The sequence below is a fragment of the Aedes albopictus genome, chromosome 2 (genome assembly GCF_035046485.1).
Source record: "Aedes albopictus strain Foshan chromosome 2, AalbF5, whole genome shotgun sequence".
Classification (NCBI taxonomy): domain Eukaryota; kingdom Metazoa; phylum Arthropoda; class Insecta; order Diptera; family Culicidae; genus Aedes; species Aedes albopictus.
In genome coordinates this window covers 382,240,706-382,260,208 of record NC_085137.1, presented here as the reverse complement: position 1 = coordinate 382,260,208, position 19,503 = coordinate 382,240,706, and the positions used below count along the sequence as shown (strand labels likewise).

Genomic DNA, 19,503 nt, shown 5'->3' with positions numbered 1-19,503 from the left:
TTTTCACAAGTTTCCTGAAGCACTAATGTTCTTCCGTATACATTTGTCTATTCGATGGTTGCTCCTATGTCTGTTCGGCAGATCAAACCTGAATAGAAGCGATTCCAATTCTGATTTGATCAGCCAAACAGACGTATAGTTAGAAGCAGCAGCACAAACAACGCTCGTTGACGACGCGACTCCGAGTAGTTGTGACAATTTTAAACATAGCTTACCTGATTGAAAAAATGGACTTGTGCGCACGTGGTTTTTGCTGACACCTCTGTCTGAGCAGTCAGAAATGATCGTACTTAAGGGTATTTTTCATAATTGCAAAAAATGTTGTATGCAATGCGTTGCAAAACTCGATTTTTTCAGCACTTGTCGTATTTATCCAACTCGGCAAGCCTCGTTGGATAAATGTACGACTCGTGCTGAGAAAATCATCATTTTGCAACTTGTTGCATAAATAACTATTATTATTATTTTTGCTAATCCAGCATTTCAACAACAACACACTAAAAATGTATGCATTACATGCAGAAATTCTCTTCTAGTTATGATAACAGCCGCCTCCATCGCTCATCGGCATTCTTCACCATTCGCCATTTATTCATTCGCATGCGTTGCAAACTGCGACGAACGGCACAGAATATCCATGTCAAGAAACTTGCGTATCGCTTCCCACTGGTGATGGGGTTGCGTGTTTGATCACGATAATCCGAATATGAATGGAGTGAGGCGAATATACCGATCCTTGCTCTCAGGTGACTTTCACATATATTATTTATACGGGGGTTTCAGAGGCGTTTCAAAGCGTTTTATTGCGTTTCAGGACGTTTGAGAGCCCCTTAACCTTCCGTAACTCGCGCGGTTGACTACCTGCGTCAGCACCACGCTAATGCTGAGTACAAAAAGCGAGATTTTTTCATCGTGTTGTACAAAATACAACAGCGCGATCGCTCGAGGGTTAAACTTCAGTGGCTCCCTGATGAATTTAAAGGAGCTTTCAAAAGGGTTTTCGAAGCGTTACAAAGCGTTCAAGGCTTTTCAGGGCGTTGTGGCCGAGCGGTTAGCGACGCCAGTCGTTTAGATGTCTCTTAAGCCTGTGTTCATTCCCACTATAGTCAGGGAAAATTTTTCGTCAGGCGTTCTAAAGCGTTCAAATGCGTTTTATGCTGTTTCAGAGGGGTTTGAGGGGGCTTCATCAACTTGTTCATCAACTAGTTGTGTATTATATTGTGATTTCATTTGGTTTATATATATTTTTTTTAGTAAATTTACCTATTTCTCATATGCATCCCATTACTTTTTCAATTCAATGCCGGCTATTTGGTTGCTTTCCTTCGAAACATAAATATATTCAAGTCAATTAGAGGAAATTTAAATGAACTATAATTACTATAATTATAAAAAAAGAGTATATTGAGACGATGAGGAAATTTTGGGTAAATTGGTGTTATATTAGAAACATAATCTCATCGTTATAATTTTCTTTCGTATAAAGAATTTCAAGTTTACTCAAAAGTTTTTAATAGCTTATTGTATAAATCATAAATGATCAAAATTTCATTGCATTCGGTTTGTTGAATCCGGAGATATAACAGCTCAAACTTGACTATCGGATAATTATACCTTTTTCTAGAATCTTTCTAACTTCGTGAAGAATAGCCCAATCTTTTGGACCACTGATACACAACTAGTTGATGAACTTACAGTAAAAATTTGAGAATACTCAATGCCCTTTTCGAAAAGTTACAGCTAGTTGAACATTTTTTAAAAGTGAAAATTTTACCTGTCCCAGTTATTTTGAGTATCCCCTGTATGTTTATTTTATTACACTCAATGTCAAATTGATGATTAGTGAACCAATTCAGCCCTACATTACGGTCAACACGTCCTAAGCAAGCAAACTCAGTCAGGCCAAAGTCAGCGAAATGCAAGAAGATTGTTTCCTCACAAGAGCGATGACAAATTGATTGATAAAGTTAAGTATAAATAGATTCGAATCTCCCCCTGCACCCAGCAGACATATGAGAAATGGGCGCGCTCACACACATTTACGGGTTGTGAAGACAAGATGAACCTTAAACTTTCCGTCGTCGGAGGCTAAACTGGCAATGCTGGAAGGCCTGGCTTAACTCTGGCTTCCTTCGGGTCCCCCGGAGGGACACGTGTTCAAACACTTGAGTTTCTTCCTTACGGTGGCAGATGTTACGCTGCCGTCGTCGTCATCGTCCGCGTTTATCCTCGGTTGCATCAGTCCAACTCGTAGTGAGTTGAGTGCTACTAGATACTCGTCCTTCGGGAACGCGTGCTCGCAATAGTGGCGGTGGTGGTGAGCGTATTGACATTTCGTGGCAATCTCAAGTTTTAATGAAACATATATTGTTCGGTTCGGTACGGTTCGATTGCCGCTTCCTCCTTTGTCGAGAAGGAAAAGATGTGAATGTGGACCTACTCATCAGTTGCGGTAATGGTAGCAAATGTTGTTGCTTGACGATCTGTAACATATGGAACGGGTGTCAAATTTCACCGCAAGGGTGAGAAAAGCGACATTTGAGATAATGTCAGTACTCAGTCGTTAGCTGCGGAAACAACGATATTGATGACACATTGATATATTTTTAAATATCTTTTGATGGGATGAAGACATTTTTCCATGCACTGCTTGAACTAGTTGCATGAATGAAACAGTTGAATACGGAGGAATACCGGAGGAGTACTGGAAAGTAACAACTAGATCAGTTACTAAGAGAAGGATAGGAATTGTTTTGGTATATTTTGCATCTTTATTCAACAATGGTTTCCAGTCGTTTCTCCATCAGTCTTGGCCACGCCTAGTTGTACTTCTTCAGCTTGCTATAACTGTATCCCATTCCGTGATAACCTCCTTCGAATCCACCTCCCAGTCCACCCTCGTGGATTGGTTCTCCGATGTTCTTAACCTTGGCTTCGAATCCATTCTTATCGTCGGCGTAGTACTCGACAATTCGCTTGGTACCATCGGCCTCATCCAGGGTGTATTCGCCCTTGACGACATCTCCGTCACGCATCTCCCATTGGCTCTTGTGATCTCCGGTGTGGTAGTCCTTCACTCCGTATTCGTATTTGTACTTCGGGTACGAGTAGTATTCCTCGCCACCTTCCTTCCATCCTCCTTCCTGATAATGGAAGTCATTTTTCAAACACTTTTCTATCGTAACCATGATTCAAAAACTTACCAGTCCACCACCGCCCATTTCGAAGCCACCACCGCCACCGTAGTACGGGATGTGTTTCACTTCGCTGATGAAGCCGTGATGCTCGTACGCCAGAGCAACGCCCAAAAGGGCCAAAGCCAACACAGCGATCTTGATCATGTTGCTAAGCGTTGAAACCGTTACTGATGTTCTACCAAGAACCAAACTCAATAAACTGATGCCGTTACCTCCGAACACCTGATTATTTATAGTAACAATGCAAACAATTTCACCTATTCGGCCTCATCGGACTAGTATCGTTAGTTTTTTTTTGTGAGCGTCTAGTTCCGATCAAACTTTGCATCAAGACCAAATCAAGGTTACATACCCTTCACCTTTTTTTTTGTTGTTGATATCATGTGTCCGCCAAGTCAACGCCCGTCCACCACCCATCAGGGTAATTTTTGGATTTCAATCAATTAAATTAGGTATCGCGCGCTACTTGCATGTGCGGTGTGTTACGCTTCACTACGCTAAATGCATTTGACCACCCATGCTTGCAGCTCGTATGCACTTATTATCTACGGCTATCGAGCATGAAAATGCCACGCCGGCGTTGCCGGTTAGTTGGCTGATGCATGCGATAATCATTGTCCTAATTTCTAATAATTTTTTGAATAATATGCATGCTAATTTGGGAATATTCCAAAGGGTTACGTGCAAAACAAAAGTAAAACTTTACGAGATTTACGTACAGGGTCGAAAAATCAATTTTGCAATTGCATATTCTGGATGAACACTATCAGAAATGCAAGTTTCATTAAGGACAAGGTATTTGGAGTACATAGCTCACATTTCCTAGAGCACCGTTTTTTTAAACCGTTGAATGGATATGACTGAAAATGCATCATGCTGATTGCTCAGTGGTTGTCAATAGCGTGATGCATTTTCATCCAAATCCGTTCAACGGTTCTAAAAAACGTTGCTCTAGAAAATTTAGGCTATGTACTCCAAATACCTTGTCCTTAAGACTAGAGTACTTGAAAGAAGCTACAATAGCTCAGTATAGCTGTCTACAGAATGTCTATCTAAAGTCAGTTTTAACTTTTTATGTAGATTTTTGAACATTTTAAAATAATCTGTGAAATATTATGCCTAATGAAATAGCACAATTTTCTCGGAGAAAGTATGTTTCTACCTCTAATATTTATTAAGTTATCCTAAAAAAATGCCCAAGTTTGGCACATAAATTTGGTAAAAGCGCATGATTACGCAACTTTTGAAAATATGGAACGAATTTTAACTATTGTGATTTTTTTTTGTATGTGAAAAATGTCCTACTAGGAATAACTATCGTCATAAAAAAATTATAACAAAATAAATAAATTAGGGCAACTTACATATTTTCGGCAGTTTATTTTTCTTTTCATCATGGGTTTCCCTTCGCTACAATTTTTTTTTCGGAAATTGTACTATTTTCTTATAAACACAATTGATGAAGGGATTTGTACACAAAGATTGGCTACAGGGACCACACCATGCTGAAGAAGACGAGTTCGACCCCGATCGGTACCGGAACATTTCGTAAAGGCTTCATTGGGCACATACTATCTACGTGCCTGCCACACGTTATACACATGCAAAATGATCAAATGATCAAATAGTCAAGGAAATTTCCTTTACGAAAAGATCCTGGACCGACCGGGAATCGAACCCGTCACCCTCAGCATGGTCATGTAATTCTGCACAAATGGTGTTCCAAAAAGTTGTCGTTTCGAGAATTTGCTTACTAATACACTTCCGGGACCGCATTTTTTTTAACGCTAAGCAGGGGACAGATGTGTCGGATGATGTAGGGTACATCAGAACTGAAAAAATTGGGAAAATAATTTTAGTGTGGCAAGCCAATTGTTCTTGTGACTTAAAGAGTTCTTCGTATTTCACAACGGGAACAATCAACGGTGAAAATAACAGAAAGGAATGCATCAAAAATCGACTTCTACTTATCTACCGAAAACATACGGATCCTCTTTTGTTTTAGGCGGATCTGGCATCCGCTTATTACGCTTCTTCTACACTAGAGATGCTCAAGACGGAAAAAGTCGATTTTGTCGAAAAATGGCAAAATCCACAAAACTTCTCTGAACAGCTTCCTATGAAAAAATACTGGACAATAATTAAGCGGCATCTTAAGAAAGATGAAAGAGAAGCAAGCTCTGTTGAATGATTCAAAAAAAATTGGCCTGCGGCACACCGAAAAGCTACGGAGAAAGTTGTGCAAAATCTAATGAGAGGTATCAAGAGGAAAGTCCGAGCGTTCTTCCGAAAAGCGAAGTAAATGTTCAAACTCACGTGAATTTGGCCACATGTATTAATAAAAAATAAACTTATGGATTTGTTCGAAAATACATATTTTCTATTGAAAAACAGGTGTCCACTTTCTTTAATGAACAGTCCTTAGAGGAATTGCTTCAAGAATTACACCAAAATTGTCTGCGATTCGTGTAGATTTTTTTTCAAGAAAACCCTGCAGAACTTACTATACATATATTTCCAGGAATTCCTCCAGAGTGTACTCGTGCATTTTTTTCTTGGAATTACTTGCAGAGTTCCTCTATAAGTCTCTCATATTGCTGAAGATAAAAGGGGGTATCTTAAGGTATTTCTTCTGGTATTCTTATAGGTAGGTATTATCATAGGTATTTATCTAGGAATTGCTCACAACATAGCTTCGGAAATTTCTTTACGTTTTTTTTTGTAGGAATTACTTCAAAAAAAAAACAAGAGTTTTTACCAGGAGTTTCTAAAAGTATCTTCAGAAGCTTTTTGATGGATTTCTTAGAAATTGCTTCAGGGATTCCCTGAATAACTCTTCAGTAATTTTTGTACAATTTCTGGAAAAGCTTCTGAAACAATTCCTGGAAGAAAATGTGAGTAAATTCTGCAGGGATCTCCAATGGCATCCGAAAGATATTTCTAAAGGAAGTGCAAGAGTAATTTCTAAAGAGAATCCTAATATGAATTTCTACAGAAATTACTAAAAAAAATTCTCAAAGAAATCTTGCAGTAGCCCAGGAAATAATTTTCTAAACAATCTCTGAAGCATTTGTAATGAAAATTAAAGAAAAAAAACTGAAAAAGTGTCCAGAAGAACTTTTGAATAAATACCTTGTCTAAGTTACTTAAGAAATCCCAAAAGTCTCTGAAAAAAAAAAATCCTCCAAGGAAATAACTTGATAGAGTAGAAATCTTCATTTAAATCCTTGAAGAAATCTTAGGAAGAATAAAACGCTGGATCAAAATCCGAATAAATCTCAGGGAAATTCCTGAAGAAATCACTGCAGCAATTTCTTAAGAACTTCTGGAAGAAATTTCTTTGGAACGCCTTGATGGAATTCCTAAAAAAATGCTGAGAAATTGGTAGGAAATCTCCTCGAGAAATCTTTTCAGAAAATTCTTGGAGGATTTTCTGAAAGTATTCTTGAAGAAATCTGTGGACGAATTTCGGATAAAAAATCCTAATGGTTTTTAAAGGAATTGGTGTGTTCCGAGGAAATATTTTTGAATTAATTTCTTAAGGATTCTGTGGAGGAAGTATCCACATATCCTTACAGAGAATGTTGGATTAGTTTCTGGGGTAATACTTCGAGGAAATACTGAATGAGTCTCTGGAGAAATTCTTACCAGAATCGCTGAAAGAAATTTTGCATAAATCTCTGGAACAATTTCTGCAGAATTTTCTGGATGAATCCTTGTACAAATTTCTGGACACATTCATGTAGTAATTTTTAGTGGATTCCCTAGAGCAATTTTTTAACAAACCTCTGGTGGAATTCCTGAAGAAATACCTGAACGAATTTCTTTAAGAATATTTGGAAATTTGCTAAATAACTGGAAGACTTTATAAAGAATCTTTGCAAGAATTTCTAAATAAATCCTTATGAAAATTTTTAAAGGTATCCCTGGAGAAATTTCTGATGGTTTTTAAACGAAGAAGATGGTTTTTAAAGAAGAATTTTTCGAAGAAATTTTAGTGGAGTTTCAGAAGGAATTCCTAAAAATCTACCTAAAAGAATTCTAGGAAAGAAAAGATCTAAACGAAGCCCTACATAAAACATAGTCGGAGTAGTTTCTGTAAAGTTTCTGTTAAAAATCTTGGAAGATTTGGAGACTGAATTCCTGCAGAAATCCTTGGATTTATCTTGGAAGAAACCCATAAAAGATTAACTTAGACTTGGATAATCCTGTAACGAAAATTCCGAAGCAAATTCTGGAGGAAATTATAAAGCTATTGGATGCGTGGAAAATGATCGAGGAACTTAAAAAAAAATCCATTGATAAATTCCTGATGGATTTTCTGAAGGATTTTCCATGGAGTAAAATAGAAAATCGAAGAAATCTCTGTAGCCATGGCAGATTTTCTTAAAAAAAAATCATTTGAAAATTTTCTAAAGGATTCGTTGAAAATATTCCGAGAGAAGTACCTGGCGGGTTTTTAGAGAATTTCTGAAGATATGAGAAACTTTACTATGCTATGATATACTATATGGGAAACAAAGAAAATCCCTGAAGAAAATTTACGTAAGCAGGTTGATTCGGTTCTAGGCAATCCACAGAACCAATAACACTAGTTTACAGCATTTTTGAACTCGGTAAGCTGATGATCATTTTTGGTGTAGAATCATGCCCTGAGTTCGAAAACGCGAAGGAAAAAAATTACAGTAGAGCGGAAATTTTTTCGACTTTCCATACAAGGTTGATGATTTGAAATCGATTTTTGTTCTATTTTTAAGCAAAGTCGCTCACTTCAAACATCTCATTCTCCGCAATCAATGCTCCGATTGAGCTGATTTTTTTACTGTAACTCGCCTACATATGGTATGTTAAATAAACGTCGAGAAAGAATTTTTAAATTGAGTTTTTCTTACTGAAAAAAATACATATCCTCAAATTTTTTTGGGAATTTTGCTAAAATTTAAGGAGATCTTCCCTAAAACACGGCAATATCTTGAATTTAATCAATCTGACGCAAAACCTGTATTCAGACGATCGAATGGTGTTGTATTCAGCTTTTAATTTATGGAAAATGATTTAAAATTGGTTGAATAAAACGCAATATATTTGAATTTTAGTAAATTACATATTTTGAAAAGTTGTAAAACTCGATATTGAGCTAAAACTTAAAAACTGTTCTACTTAAAATTTTTTGAAGGTCGGCTTCGAAATCAGCGCTAAATTGTGCTTCAAAAATTTTGGTCGTTGACATAAGTTCACGACTTTCGTTTTATTTTGTAAACTAGTGTAATTTGCGGCTAGAATATAAGCGGCTCATAAAGAAATGATCATTTTCCATAACAAAATCAGAAATTGCCAATAAAGAAGTAGGGGCGGGAGCAATAAGGCGGGTACAAATTTCATTTTGAGTTTTTGTCCCCCCCTCCCTTCAAAAAAATTTGGCAGGATTTTGCATTTTGAGGGAGCAGATAAAAATTATTATCAAAATATCGAGTCTTGCTGAAGATTCTTTAATAAATCCGATGAGTTTTTAATATTTTTCAGATTTAATGCTTAATAATTTTTATCCCCCCCCCCCCTCTCGACCAGCCAGTGCAGTGGTGGGACAAAAAGTGAAATAAAAATTTGTAATTTGTTATAAACTACTAAATTTCCTCAAACAATTCAAAAAATACATAAACAAATCAGAATTTCCCATAAAAAAAATATTTTTGAGCAATAAAAATGTCAGAATTTCCACGAATAATTCAACATTTGCATTAAATAACTACATTCTTTCCACCAAAAAAGTTTGAATTTTCCATAAAGAAAGCCGATTTTTTCTACATTAAACTTAACAATTTTAAGTTGAAAAACAACAAATAAGCTATTTAAAATTGTTAGTAATAAATACGAAACAACGAGCAATTAACATGAGTTCCGGCCGAGCCATTCGGTGAAGCCTCAGAGGATTGAGGAACTGAGGCGGCCGAAAGCCGTTTTTTTTCGCAAATTTGAGAGATGAATTTGCGAAAAAATGACAATAATTAAAATTGTTTTTTTAGCTGGCAACACTGCTACGCAGCGATCTTCAGATCATTGCAATAGGAATAGTTTGCAAGTTAATTACAGATTGAGTTTACGTTCACTATTATCAGCCAGCCGTCTAGAATTAGCAAAGATTAGCTTTAACATGGACAAGTACTCAAGCCCACGTAAACGAATCTTTAAAATTATCTCTGTAACTAGAAACACAGTTTAATAACATCAAACTTCTATCAATATCACAGTCTTGAGACGAAATATATAGGGTAATTGTTCCCTTTGTTGTGGTAGTACCTATTGTTGCGGTAATAGCAATTGAGCACTTTTGCGACTGAAATGTTACCAAAAGGCATTTTTAATAGATGTATTATGCTTAAATTATGAGATTGAACCATTTGTGTGCTTAAGATTTACCGAAAAACCTATTAAAAAAAATATTTTTCTTAATATTTTTGCTGCTGTGTTCCTATTGTTGCGGTAGTGTTCCTAATGTTGCGGTATCCCATATGATTTCAATGGAATACCGCAACAATAGGAACCAAAATTAAATTTTACCTCCATAATAGGAAAAGTGTGCCTATTGTTGTGGCAAGCGATTTATGATCGAAAACAGAGAAAAACGATAGTTTTTATATTTTTCCAAGCAAATTTGGATAGAAAACTGCCGACTAACGTTTTGAAACCCTTCATTAGATAGTACGATCATTGTTTTTAAATGAATTTACCTAAATACCACAACGATGGGCACACTTACCCTAACTCGAATGTTTAAACAAGATTATGTAGAAGTCAAATGGCGTATTTTGTGTCATATTATAACACAAACTTTTTGTAGTATCTGGCAATACTGGGCATATAGGATTAAAAGAAGCACATCAGTATCCGCGATGCAAGATAGGTAATTCGAATGTTCAACAATAATATTATAGTGCAACTCAAGTTTTTTTTTTTAATTAGAGAGACTTTATCTCTGAGGCATTCGTCTCACCTCAAGTTCAGTACATTATTTTACATAGTGACTAACGGTAACTGTGTTGCTAGCAACGCTGATCAAACAGATTCAAATATTGCTCAAAATCGCTTATCAAATGAATCCTTTGAAGTTTAACCTTCCATTAACAACACCCAAATTCCTGTGAAACCTAGGCCTGAGAGATCGTAAAGCTGTCTACATCTTTCTTAGGTGTTCAACTAACCATCCTTTTCCTTCCCTCAGCAGTCGCAAGGACGTGGCCAGAACAGTTCTCGACCATTATTGGAGTATTGCATCAGTCTTGGCTAAGAGTCATAGATTAGTCACACATATTTGTGCTATGGTTCGGACGGGATGGAGGCAACTTTCATAACAGCGTTCTAGGACTGTACCACCTACAATTTGTGCGACTCGCTAAATTTAGGTTGCGTTGCGACATTGACATTATTGTTGTGCGATGGTTGGAAGTTTTTTCACTGCATTCATATCTAATTTTCGCCACTCGCGCGTCTATGCGGTGCGGAATTATTGTCGGTTCGGTGTGCGACTAGCAATGGAGCAATGAAGATGTATATATGAATTGGTTGAGTTCGTTTCACGTTCTTATTCTATGGTGGAATTTTGCAAAATGTTTTCAATTTTATCATGGAAGGTAAAATATGTCATTGCGATACCTTTTTGCCTTTCTCGTACACTAAGTGTACTGGAAAGGCTATATGTTCACTCCAAAAATGACTTTTTGATAGAAGGCCCGGAGGGTCAAGTCACATATACCAATCAACTCAGCTCGACGAATTGAGGTGATGTCTGTGTGTGTATGTGTATGTATGTGTGTGTACAAAAAAACTCACATCACTTTTTGGCAGTAAACCTCAACCGGTTTTAATAACCGACGGTTCATTCGACGCGGAATCTGGTCCTATTGTTTCCTATTGAAAATGGTTCGAATAGGTTCAGCCGTTCCGGATTTATGGTCTTTTAGGTGTTCCGGAACGGTATCTTAGAAAGGGGCCAGATATGAAAATGCTACAAAACCATGCATGCGACACATCAGACCGCGGCTTTTTCGATAACCTGACGAACGGTAAGCAGGAAAATAGTATCAGACCATATCTGAACCGGTAGTGTTCCGGAATCGGTTCCGGATGTCCCGCCGGAAGTGGCAAATTATAAAAGTGAGCCAAATAAAACAGAACCAAACCCATGCATGCGGCTAGCAAATAGCAGCTTTTTCGATAACCTGATGAACGGATAGCAAGAAAATGGTTTCAGATCATATCTGGTACAACCAGCAGTATTCCGGAACCGGTTCCGGGTGTCCCGCTGGAAGTGGTCAAATGCATATGAGAGCCAAACCCATGCATGTGACACATTAAATCGCGGCTATTTTGATAACCTAATGAACGGTTTTCAGGAGCACAGCCAGCCTTAGATCCATCAGACTACCGTAGTGTTGCTGAACCAGTTCACATCAAACCACGGCTTTTTCGATGACCTGATGAACGGTTTACAAGAAAATAGTCTCACGTCTGCGCAAAATATAGATCCGACTGGTTGCTTCTCGCGCTCTGTGATATGGTTTAAATTTGAATTGGATTCAGTATGAAAAATTTCACTTGCTTCAATTTTTTGGGTCAAATTTTATGAATCTAGTAACTAGTAAAGTGTGCAGGAAAAAGTTTATCAAGGACTGTAAAGTGACTTTTGGTTGTGAAATAAATTATATTTTAGCTTGTTATTATCGTCTTGGTATTGATCGGCCTATCGTAACAGTAAAGGTGGTCACGCAGTAAACTAAGAGGTCTGATATTTTTCAGGTCTGCCTATACATTGAACATAACGTCGGAAATATGTGCCATCAATAAGTTTCCCAACTCGATGATGGCTTGGATAAAAATCTTGCTTTTATAAATAAAGTATTCACAGGATTGAGGATGCTTTCGTCGACGGAAAGTTCATGAGTAGTACATATTCGACGAGAAAGGCACTATCACAACTAGGTGGATTAATCCGTTTTTTTACATACATAAGGAAAAATAATTGTCCAGTGTTTGCCACTACAAGTGTTAGCCAAACGTTATCCAATATCCCCAAGATACAAATGACCTTGTATTTATCTGAATTTCAGTTTCAAAAAGAGTCGCTTTTGCAAACAAAATGTATCCTAGCTCCCGACATGGCAACCACCCCGTTCATCATCGTGTTCCAGAAATTCCAAAATCAAGCTTCCCGCCATCAAGCATCACCTTCCGTTCCGACCGAACTAGCTATTCCCGGTAAAATTTAACTTCATGCTTCGCTAATCGATTCGACAGAGTCATTACAACCCATCCAGCGGAAGAAACCCAGTCGGAACATATCGGTCCTAGTTGATGTTCCTCATCGTCGTCGTCGTCGCCGTCGTCGTCTGGGCTATTCCGGGACCCATTGCGCATATCATCGGTCGACGGCGAACACGAATCTCATTAAAGTCAACACGATATAAAATGGATTCATACTTTGTTCCATTAACCGTCGTCGTCGTCGTCGCATCTCAAAAAGTATGCAGAGTGAACATCGTCGCCATCATCATCATCATCATCATCAATATTCTCGTCCTGCTGCAGAGGAACCGGATCCGTCGCCTTTTGACTACGAACGGTGGTGGTGGTGGTGGTGGTGGTTTGGATGCGTGGGTGAACGAAAGGCGATGCGATGGGTGGTGGACCAACTGCGCGTCCCGGAGAAATGTCAGAGGTGGTGACCTGGTAACACAACTTTGGCCAAAAATCCATATCATACACCGCGGCAACACTAACGGATGACAGAAAGCAAAACACAATAGCGTGTGATACGGTAAACTAACTCATGGAATGCGTACCACCTTCGCGCAAAACTGATTGGAACATGGGCGGACGTTCCCCCAATGTGGCCCGAATTTCCCGGATGAAAGAAGGGGAAGGAAACATTATTTTCCAGGGATGCTTCTTCCATCCTTTTAATGTAAGGGTATGGGCGTTGTCGTGGCAAGTAGAGTTCTAGGTACGCCAGATTCTTCTTCCTTATCAGAGTAAGATTTCAAAGTTAAATTTATACGATGTGACTCTTATAGCTATCATTAAACTGAAATAAAAGAAATTTGGTTTTATGGTGGTTCTCAAAACCTTCTCCAAACTAGTAAGACTTAAATATTGCTTGATAACCGAATTAAGTTATTATTTTCTGAAAATTATGTGAAAATTCTCAATGGATTCCAACCAAGAACATAAGCACGAGATAAAGAAAATAATTCTTGTTTTTCTTTTCAGAATTTTCACCAAAACTTGATTGAAGACGGGTTTTGGAACTTCCCAACTACATCATTGAAAGCCATAGTCGTCCTAAAATGATTTCATTAGCTATCAACGATTTACCATTTCATTGTGGTACTTTGTCGAGGAAATGCCTTTTCTTTTGTAAAAGATCCTCTATCAGCCCCAAACAGTCTCGAAAACTCCAAACCTCCCATTTCCAGCAGGTTCACTGTGTACCTAATTAGCTTTCGGTTGCGCGTGATTCAGTTAATGCTAATGGAGCTTTATGGCCAGCTCCTCAATGCCCGATAAGAGCTCATATCGGACAGTCAGTCGTTGGTAGGTAGGGACATGTGCCTGCCTGCCGTGAAATTAAATGTATAGACGAAATTTGCATCCGGACACACTCGCTGTCGCATTGGACACCATGTAGGTAGAGCAGCAGGTGGTGATGACGGTGGTGGCACACGAAGACGGGTTAGAAATTATTGATTTTCAATTTGTTTTCATTGCCGGTCAACCGTCGTCAGTGGCCAGGGGTCGCAGTTGATGAGGGCACGGGGCGGGGAGGTCGATGTCAGCAATGCGTATCGTTTCGGAAGGAATATTTATATTTTCGGTCTTGTTTATGGAGCGTATTTGGTGTTTGCGCACCAGGTGAAGGGTTTTTCGTCGGAAGCTTTGGCTCGTAAATAGATTGCGCAAATATGAAAACATACTCCGAAATGCACACGTGGAGTAAAACGGTTTACCGCATAAAGTTACTTGAAAAACCATCTTTTTCTATATTCAATACTATTAAAAATGCTGAAAAACATTCGGGCTTATATAGCTACCCGGGAAGAGCGAAATGGCAAATGAAGGGCAAATTTTACCATTAAAATAGAATGTTTGAATGGCACAATTTGCTATTAGTTTGTTTGAAATAAAAGTTAAAATAACAAAAATAATAACTAAATTACTATGGCATAACAACTAAAGAATAATTGATTTTGCCATTGTAATAACAATATAATAGCAAAAAGGATGTCAAAACAATAACATATTTTAATATGATGGTAAATTATGATATTGTTTTGATATTGTGGCAGGATAATATGATAGTAACATTTATTATTATTATGTTATTATACTATTTATTAATAACTCGTCAATTACAAGCTTTGCAATGATAGCATATTTTGTTATTTATGTGTCATCCTGAGCTATTCACAAAAAACTAAAGAATTGCAAATTTAGATATGATGACAAAATATGTTGTTCTTTAGTTATTGGTTTGTTATTCACCTCTACCCGGGTACAGCAGTAAAGGCGTGGGTATAAAAATGCGGGTTACGTACAAAAGGCTGAAATAACAAAAGGCTGAAACACAAAAGGCTGAATGCATCAAAAGGCTGAAGTAACATAAGGCTGAAATAGTGATTCGTCTAGTTTTCAAATACACCAGCCCAAAGACTAACCTTAACACAAACAACTGAAACAAACAGACATATCACTCTAATTGGAAACAATTAGATAGGGGAACTTACGTATTATCGGCAGTTTTGTTCTCTTCGTCATGGGGATTTTTTTGAAACCTGTTAAACTCAGATTTGGCATCCAATCCTTCTCAACCAAGCTGAGTTACATGCCCAAATTTCAGGCAATTCGGTCCATAAAAATCCCTCATGACGAAGAGAACGAACCTGCCGATAATACCATTTGTCACCCTGAATACACCAATTTTACGGTCTCCTTGAACATTTGCTTGTTGGTCGATTACCCAGCCGTGGCACTCGCATTAGTTTTGCTTGAGCTTGACGTTTGATCGTCCTACCGTCCTCTAGTTCATGGTTGGCCAAATTAACCCATTTTGGGGGAACATGCTTTAGTTACTTTGTTCTGTATCAGAAAGTTTTACGACTGGTCATAATCCTATGAATTGTGTTCAATACAATACATTATGCCTTTATTACTAAGACAGAATTTCTCAAAAGAATAGCATATATTTTAAAGAAGGGAAATTCTCTGATGATATTGTTAGTAGCCATTGTTGATAACAATACTGCCCGCTTTTTCACTGGAACAGACTTACAGAATCAATACACACACGAACTGCCTTTTTCTTAGCCTAAACTGTCATCCAACGGAATGACAAAGCAGAAGTGTATGATTTACTTGTACTGGTAAAATTGAGTTTGCTAAGAAGGCTAAACAGCTAGTCAGTTTATCTGAGTGCTTTAAGTATAAACTAATTGAATTGTTATACTACACAGTCAAGTCCAATTGAATTAAACCTAGTTATTATCACAGTAAGTTTCTGCAGATGATCACAGTTGTTTTCTAAATCTAAATATGCTTAATCTAATGTGAACTTTGTAGAATAGTGATGGAAAACGAACAACGAGAACATAGAGGCTAAATCCTGTACTCTAACATGCGTTAAACCGAATTTTGTAAGTTATTACTATTAATACTATTCCTACAACTAATGTGAATAAATAATCCACAGCTTAAAGCTGATTCGCACCCACAACTTGGAGTTTGCTAGAAAAAAATCGACCCTAACCTCCCCTCCTCTGTGTTCCCGCAACAGCCATAATGACAACAATCTCCAAAACAGCATGACTCGAAAGAATAGCTCATGTTTAAAGAAGGAAAAAATTACTATATAAATACCTTTAGTACCTTTTTGTGTTCGTTGGTATGCATCATCTACACTACATCAGGAAGGGGCTCACTAAGCTCAGTTTAAAAACTAAATGTAACTAAGGGCTACGCGTTCGATTCGCGTTCGGGCCAAGAACTTTGTTTCGTGTCAAAATTTTCTTGACTCCCTTTGGCATTGAATATTGTGTGGGGTGAGATGGAAACAGCGTGTGCGTGTGTGATCTGAGTATCTATCTATATATATATATATATATATATATATATATATATATATATATATATATATATATATATATATATATATATATATATATATATATATATATATATATATATATATATATATATATATATATATATATATAAATGCAGTGGCATACGTGGGACCGCGCATAACTTGCGAACGGAAGGTCCAATTTTGGTCGTCTTAGTTTTGTTCTGTTAGTTTTCACCCAAGGAAGGTTTATGAGGCAAAAAACATGAAAAAATTGAGAGTTTTTGAAAATTGATCTTCCATACACTTTGTGACCGGGGACTTGGTCTTGGATAGAAACTTGAAACGTCAAAAAACGCAGTAGGCAAGACAAAGTTTGCCGGGTACAGCTAGTATAATATAGAGTGGCACACGCTGTTGCCAACTCACCCCACACAAGTATCTTCGTGCCTGTTACACGATAGGCCAAGCTGAGAAGTAGGCTTTATCTCAATTGGGGCGTAAATCAAAAAGGAAAAAATACTGTAACTTATATATGAATTTTCGTATTTTCAGCCCTTTCAATTTACAGCCTTTTGTAATTTCAGCCTTATGTTACAGTTCCCTAATTTCAGCCTTTCGTATTCAGCCTTTTGTGCATTTAGCCTTTTGAAATTTAGCCTTATGTTACCATCCCGAAAATGCTGATGATGCTGCCACACGGCAAACAAGAAATTTCTGTGTTCTTAAAAATAGCAGTGAAAGCCAATTTTCATATAACATGGCCAACTTCGACATGCTGTAACTTTGTTCTCCATTGGTAGATTGAGTTGAAAATTTGACAGTGAGCTACAAATATGATTAATTTTGCCGGCTTCTCGGGCCCATATGAAGTTGATCACCAATATTAACTTCTTTTCCCGATTAGCCTAGATAGCTGTGTAGGTTCGGTAGCGGTTAGTTCAACTGGCTAAGAATAGCACTACGGACCGCCTGTTCCAGCAGTAGGAGTCCGCTAATCAGGTGACCCCTAATTCAAGGTGTTATGCGGCTTTATGCTTACCGTGCCTAGGAATGATTGGTTAGGGGGGTCATATAAAACCTAATCGCAAACGGAGCCTGTGGAGTACTTGGGCACTCTCCACAGTTTTTTGTTGTCTGTGTTAACGAGATTTTTAACCGTAGGCTAGTTCATCTCGGGACCCTCGTTTTACTTCCCTTCCGAAGCAAGAACCCACATATTGTGAGTATGTCGGGAGTGGGATTCGATCCCAGGTCCTAGGCGTGATTGTCACGTGCTGTAGCCATCACACCAGATTCACTCCACACCTCCACAGTATTTTGCCCTTACTGCGCGGTGACCTTGAGTTTTTCCGAGACAATCGGGCCGCTGAATAAGGGCGGCATTAGGAAGATGCCATTGGCATTGGTTAGTTTACATTATCAACTATATGGTGTCGCATTACGCGATTTACACAATGTATTCACGGTGTGTCTGGTAGAACAAAATTAATTTAAAAAAATCGGTATCGCTAAAACACCCACCAAATGAAAGCTGAAGGTCCCCTCTTTCATTTGAGACTAAAATGAGAAAGTTCTATCGGCGGGTCTAGAACAATTTTTTTTTTCAAATATTATTATCTTTGAGACTTGTGTTTTTTCACTTTTTCAACCTTGAGTGTAGCCAAATGGGCTTGTATGCGGTCGCTCATTAGTAACTTGTCCTTCTAAAATAGTAAACAGGTCAAATATACTGCCCATAATCGCATAGTTGACGTTAGCGCCACTGTAGTTTTCAACACACTTTTGAAATTTTAACAAAGATTAATGAAAAGTTTATGATTTTTTTTCTCGTTGATATCTAGCTAGTGATTATATCTTGTGCTCTATTGAATAAAGCTGGTCACAATTATGCACATTTGATAGATATTAGCTTGTGAGTGCTGACATTGTCAATGGCGGATACGTCAACTATGCGATTATCGGCAGTATATATTCAAAATTTCCCTTAAAAAATGTTGCTTAGTGCAAAAAACAAAAAATTTAGCCAGTTGAAATAGGATTTCAGCAGAATTTAGGCATATGTACAAATAAACTTCGCCTTTTATACATGTGGAAGAAGTTATTGCGGCTGCAATTTTCTTAGTTTTTATTCACAGTGTCTCATGATTTAAAAAAAATTCGATTGAAGTAGGCCGAGTAATGTCAACAAAAATAGAAAATACATCAAAGTAGCTCGGATCACGGGGTACAACATTTTGAATGTAATGCATTTCTGAAAACTGAAAGTTTTTGATGATGCAATTTAAATCTCAATTTCTTGATTTCGCTATGGCTGACCAAGCCACGTGGGAAATTACACTGTTGAAAATGCTTTGACATCCATGTGCACTAGACCTCTTCATAAAAAATGAAATTTCTCGAATTCAGCCAGTCACCCCCACATCTTAATTCTAATGCTGAAACAAACTTCTGGTCAAATTTTCAGCTAAATTGGTGAAGATTTCGAGGTGCCTCAAGTCAAAAATGTGTTTTTTGGTCATTTTTCACCTTTAAAAAATGCCCATGAAGGCTAGAAGCCATATAAAATATCGCGGCCGCCAGTAAATGAAAGTTTTTTCTATTCCTTACAACTTTTGTGAACATTATGTGCTGATCGGAGAATGTTTTGATCATATTCTTTCGATTTTCAGTCATGCAAGTAACCTAAAAAGTTACATTTTTCAACAGTTTTTGTTCTACGAAATTCAAACACACAACTTTTATAAAAAGTACCAAATCATTAAATAATTACCCACATTTTACTGAACAATATTGCCATACATCATTTTCTTATCCGATCTACGTAAAAAATCACATAAATCGAAAAGTGGAAGCTTTCCTGAGTTTCTTGATATCTGGGGTTGAAGCAACTGTTGGCAGACAGAATAATCAAACATAGTAGCTTTGCTTTTTCTTGATGATTGCGATGATTGATCATTGATTCAAGTGACAGGTAGGCACAAGCAAACATTGCTTTAACAAAAGTGACGTATAATGTATCACAGTAGAATGTGAGGATTGGCTCAGATGGTAAGGCAATGGACTGGCAAACCAAAGGTTCAGAGTTTGAGTATCGTACTTTTTACGAAATTTGAATGCATTTTTTTCGACATGTGAGAGTCGGTTTTTCTACAATTCAATACGCTAACCTTACGACGGAAAATTATATGATTC

At 37.5% G+C, this 19,503-nt stretch overlaps 2 protein-coding genes across 10 annotated transcripts in view; both read right to left on the bottom strand.

Moving 5' to 3' along the window:
• LOC109403214 (protein alan shepard) overlaps positions 1-19,503 on the bottom strand; it is a 789,956-nt gene that overhangs the window by 152,559 nt on the left and 617,894 nt on the right. The window lies entirely within an intron of this gene.
• LOC109425624 (adult-specific cuticular protein ACP-20) lies at positions 2,037-3,475 on the bottom strand. The gene is made up of 2 exons (XM_019700867.3): positions 3,204-3,475; positions 2,037-3,143 (listed from the first exon to the last, which is right to left on the bottom strand). Exons 1-2 carry the CDS (start codon positions 3,339-3,341, stop codon positions 2,820-2,822), a joined length of 462 nt encoding a protein of 153 aa, XP_019556412.3. The 5' UTR covers positions 3,342-3,475; the 3' UTR covers positions 2,037-2,819.

Coding starts and splice junctions, on each gene's coding strand:
- LOC109425624 (XM_019700867.3), bottom strand. CDS start 3,341: ATGATCAAGATCGCTGTGTTGGCTTTGGCCCTTTTGGGCGTTGCTCTG. Junction 3,144..3,203: donor AAATGGGCGGTGGTGGACTG/GTAAGTTTTTGA, acceptor TTCCATTATCAG/GAAGGAGGATGGAAGGAAGG.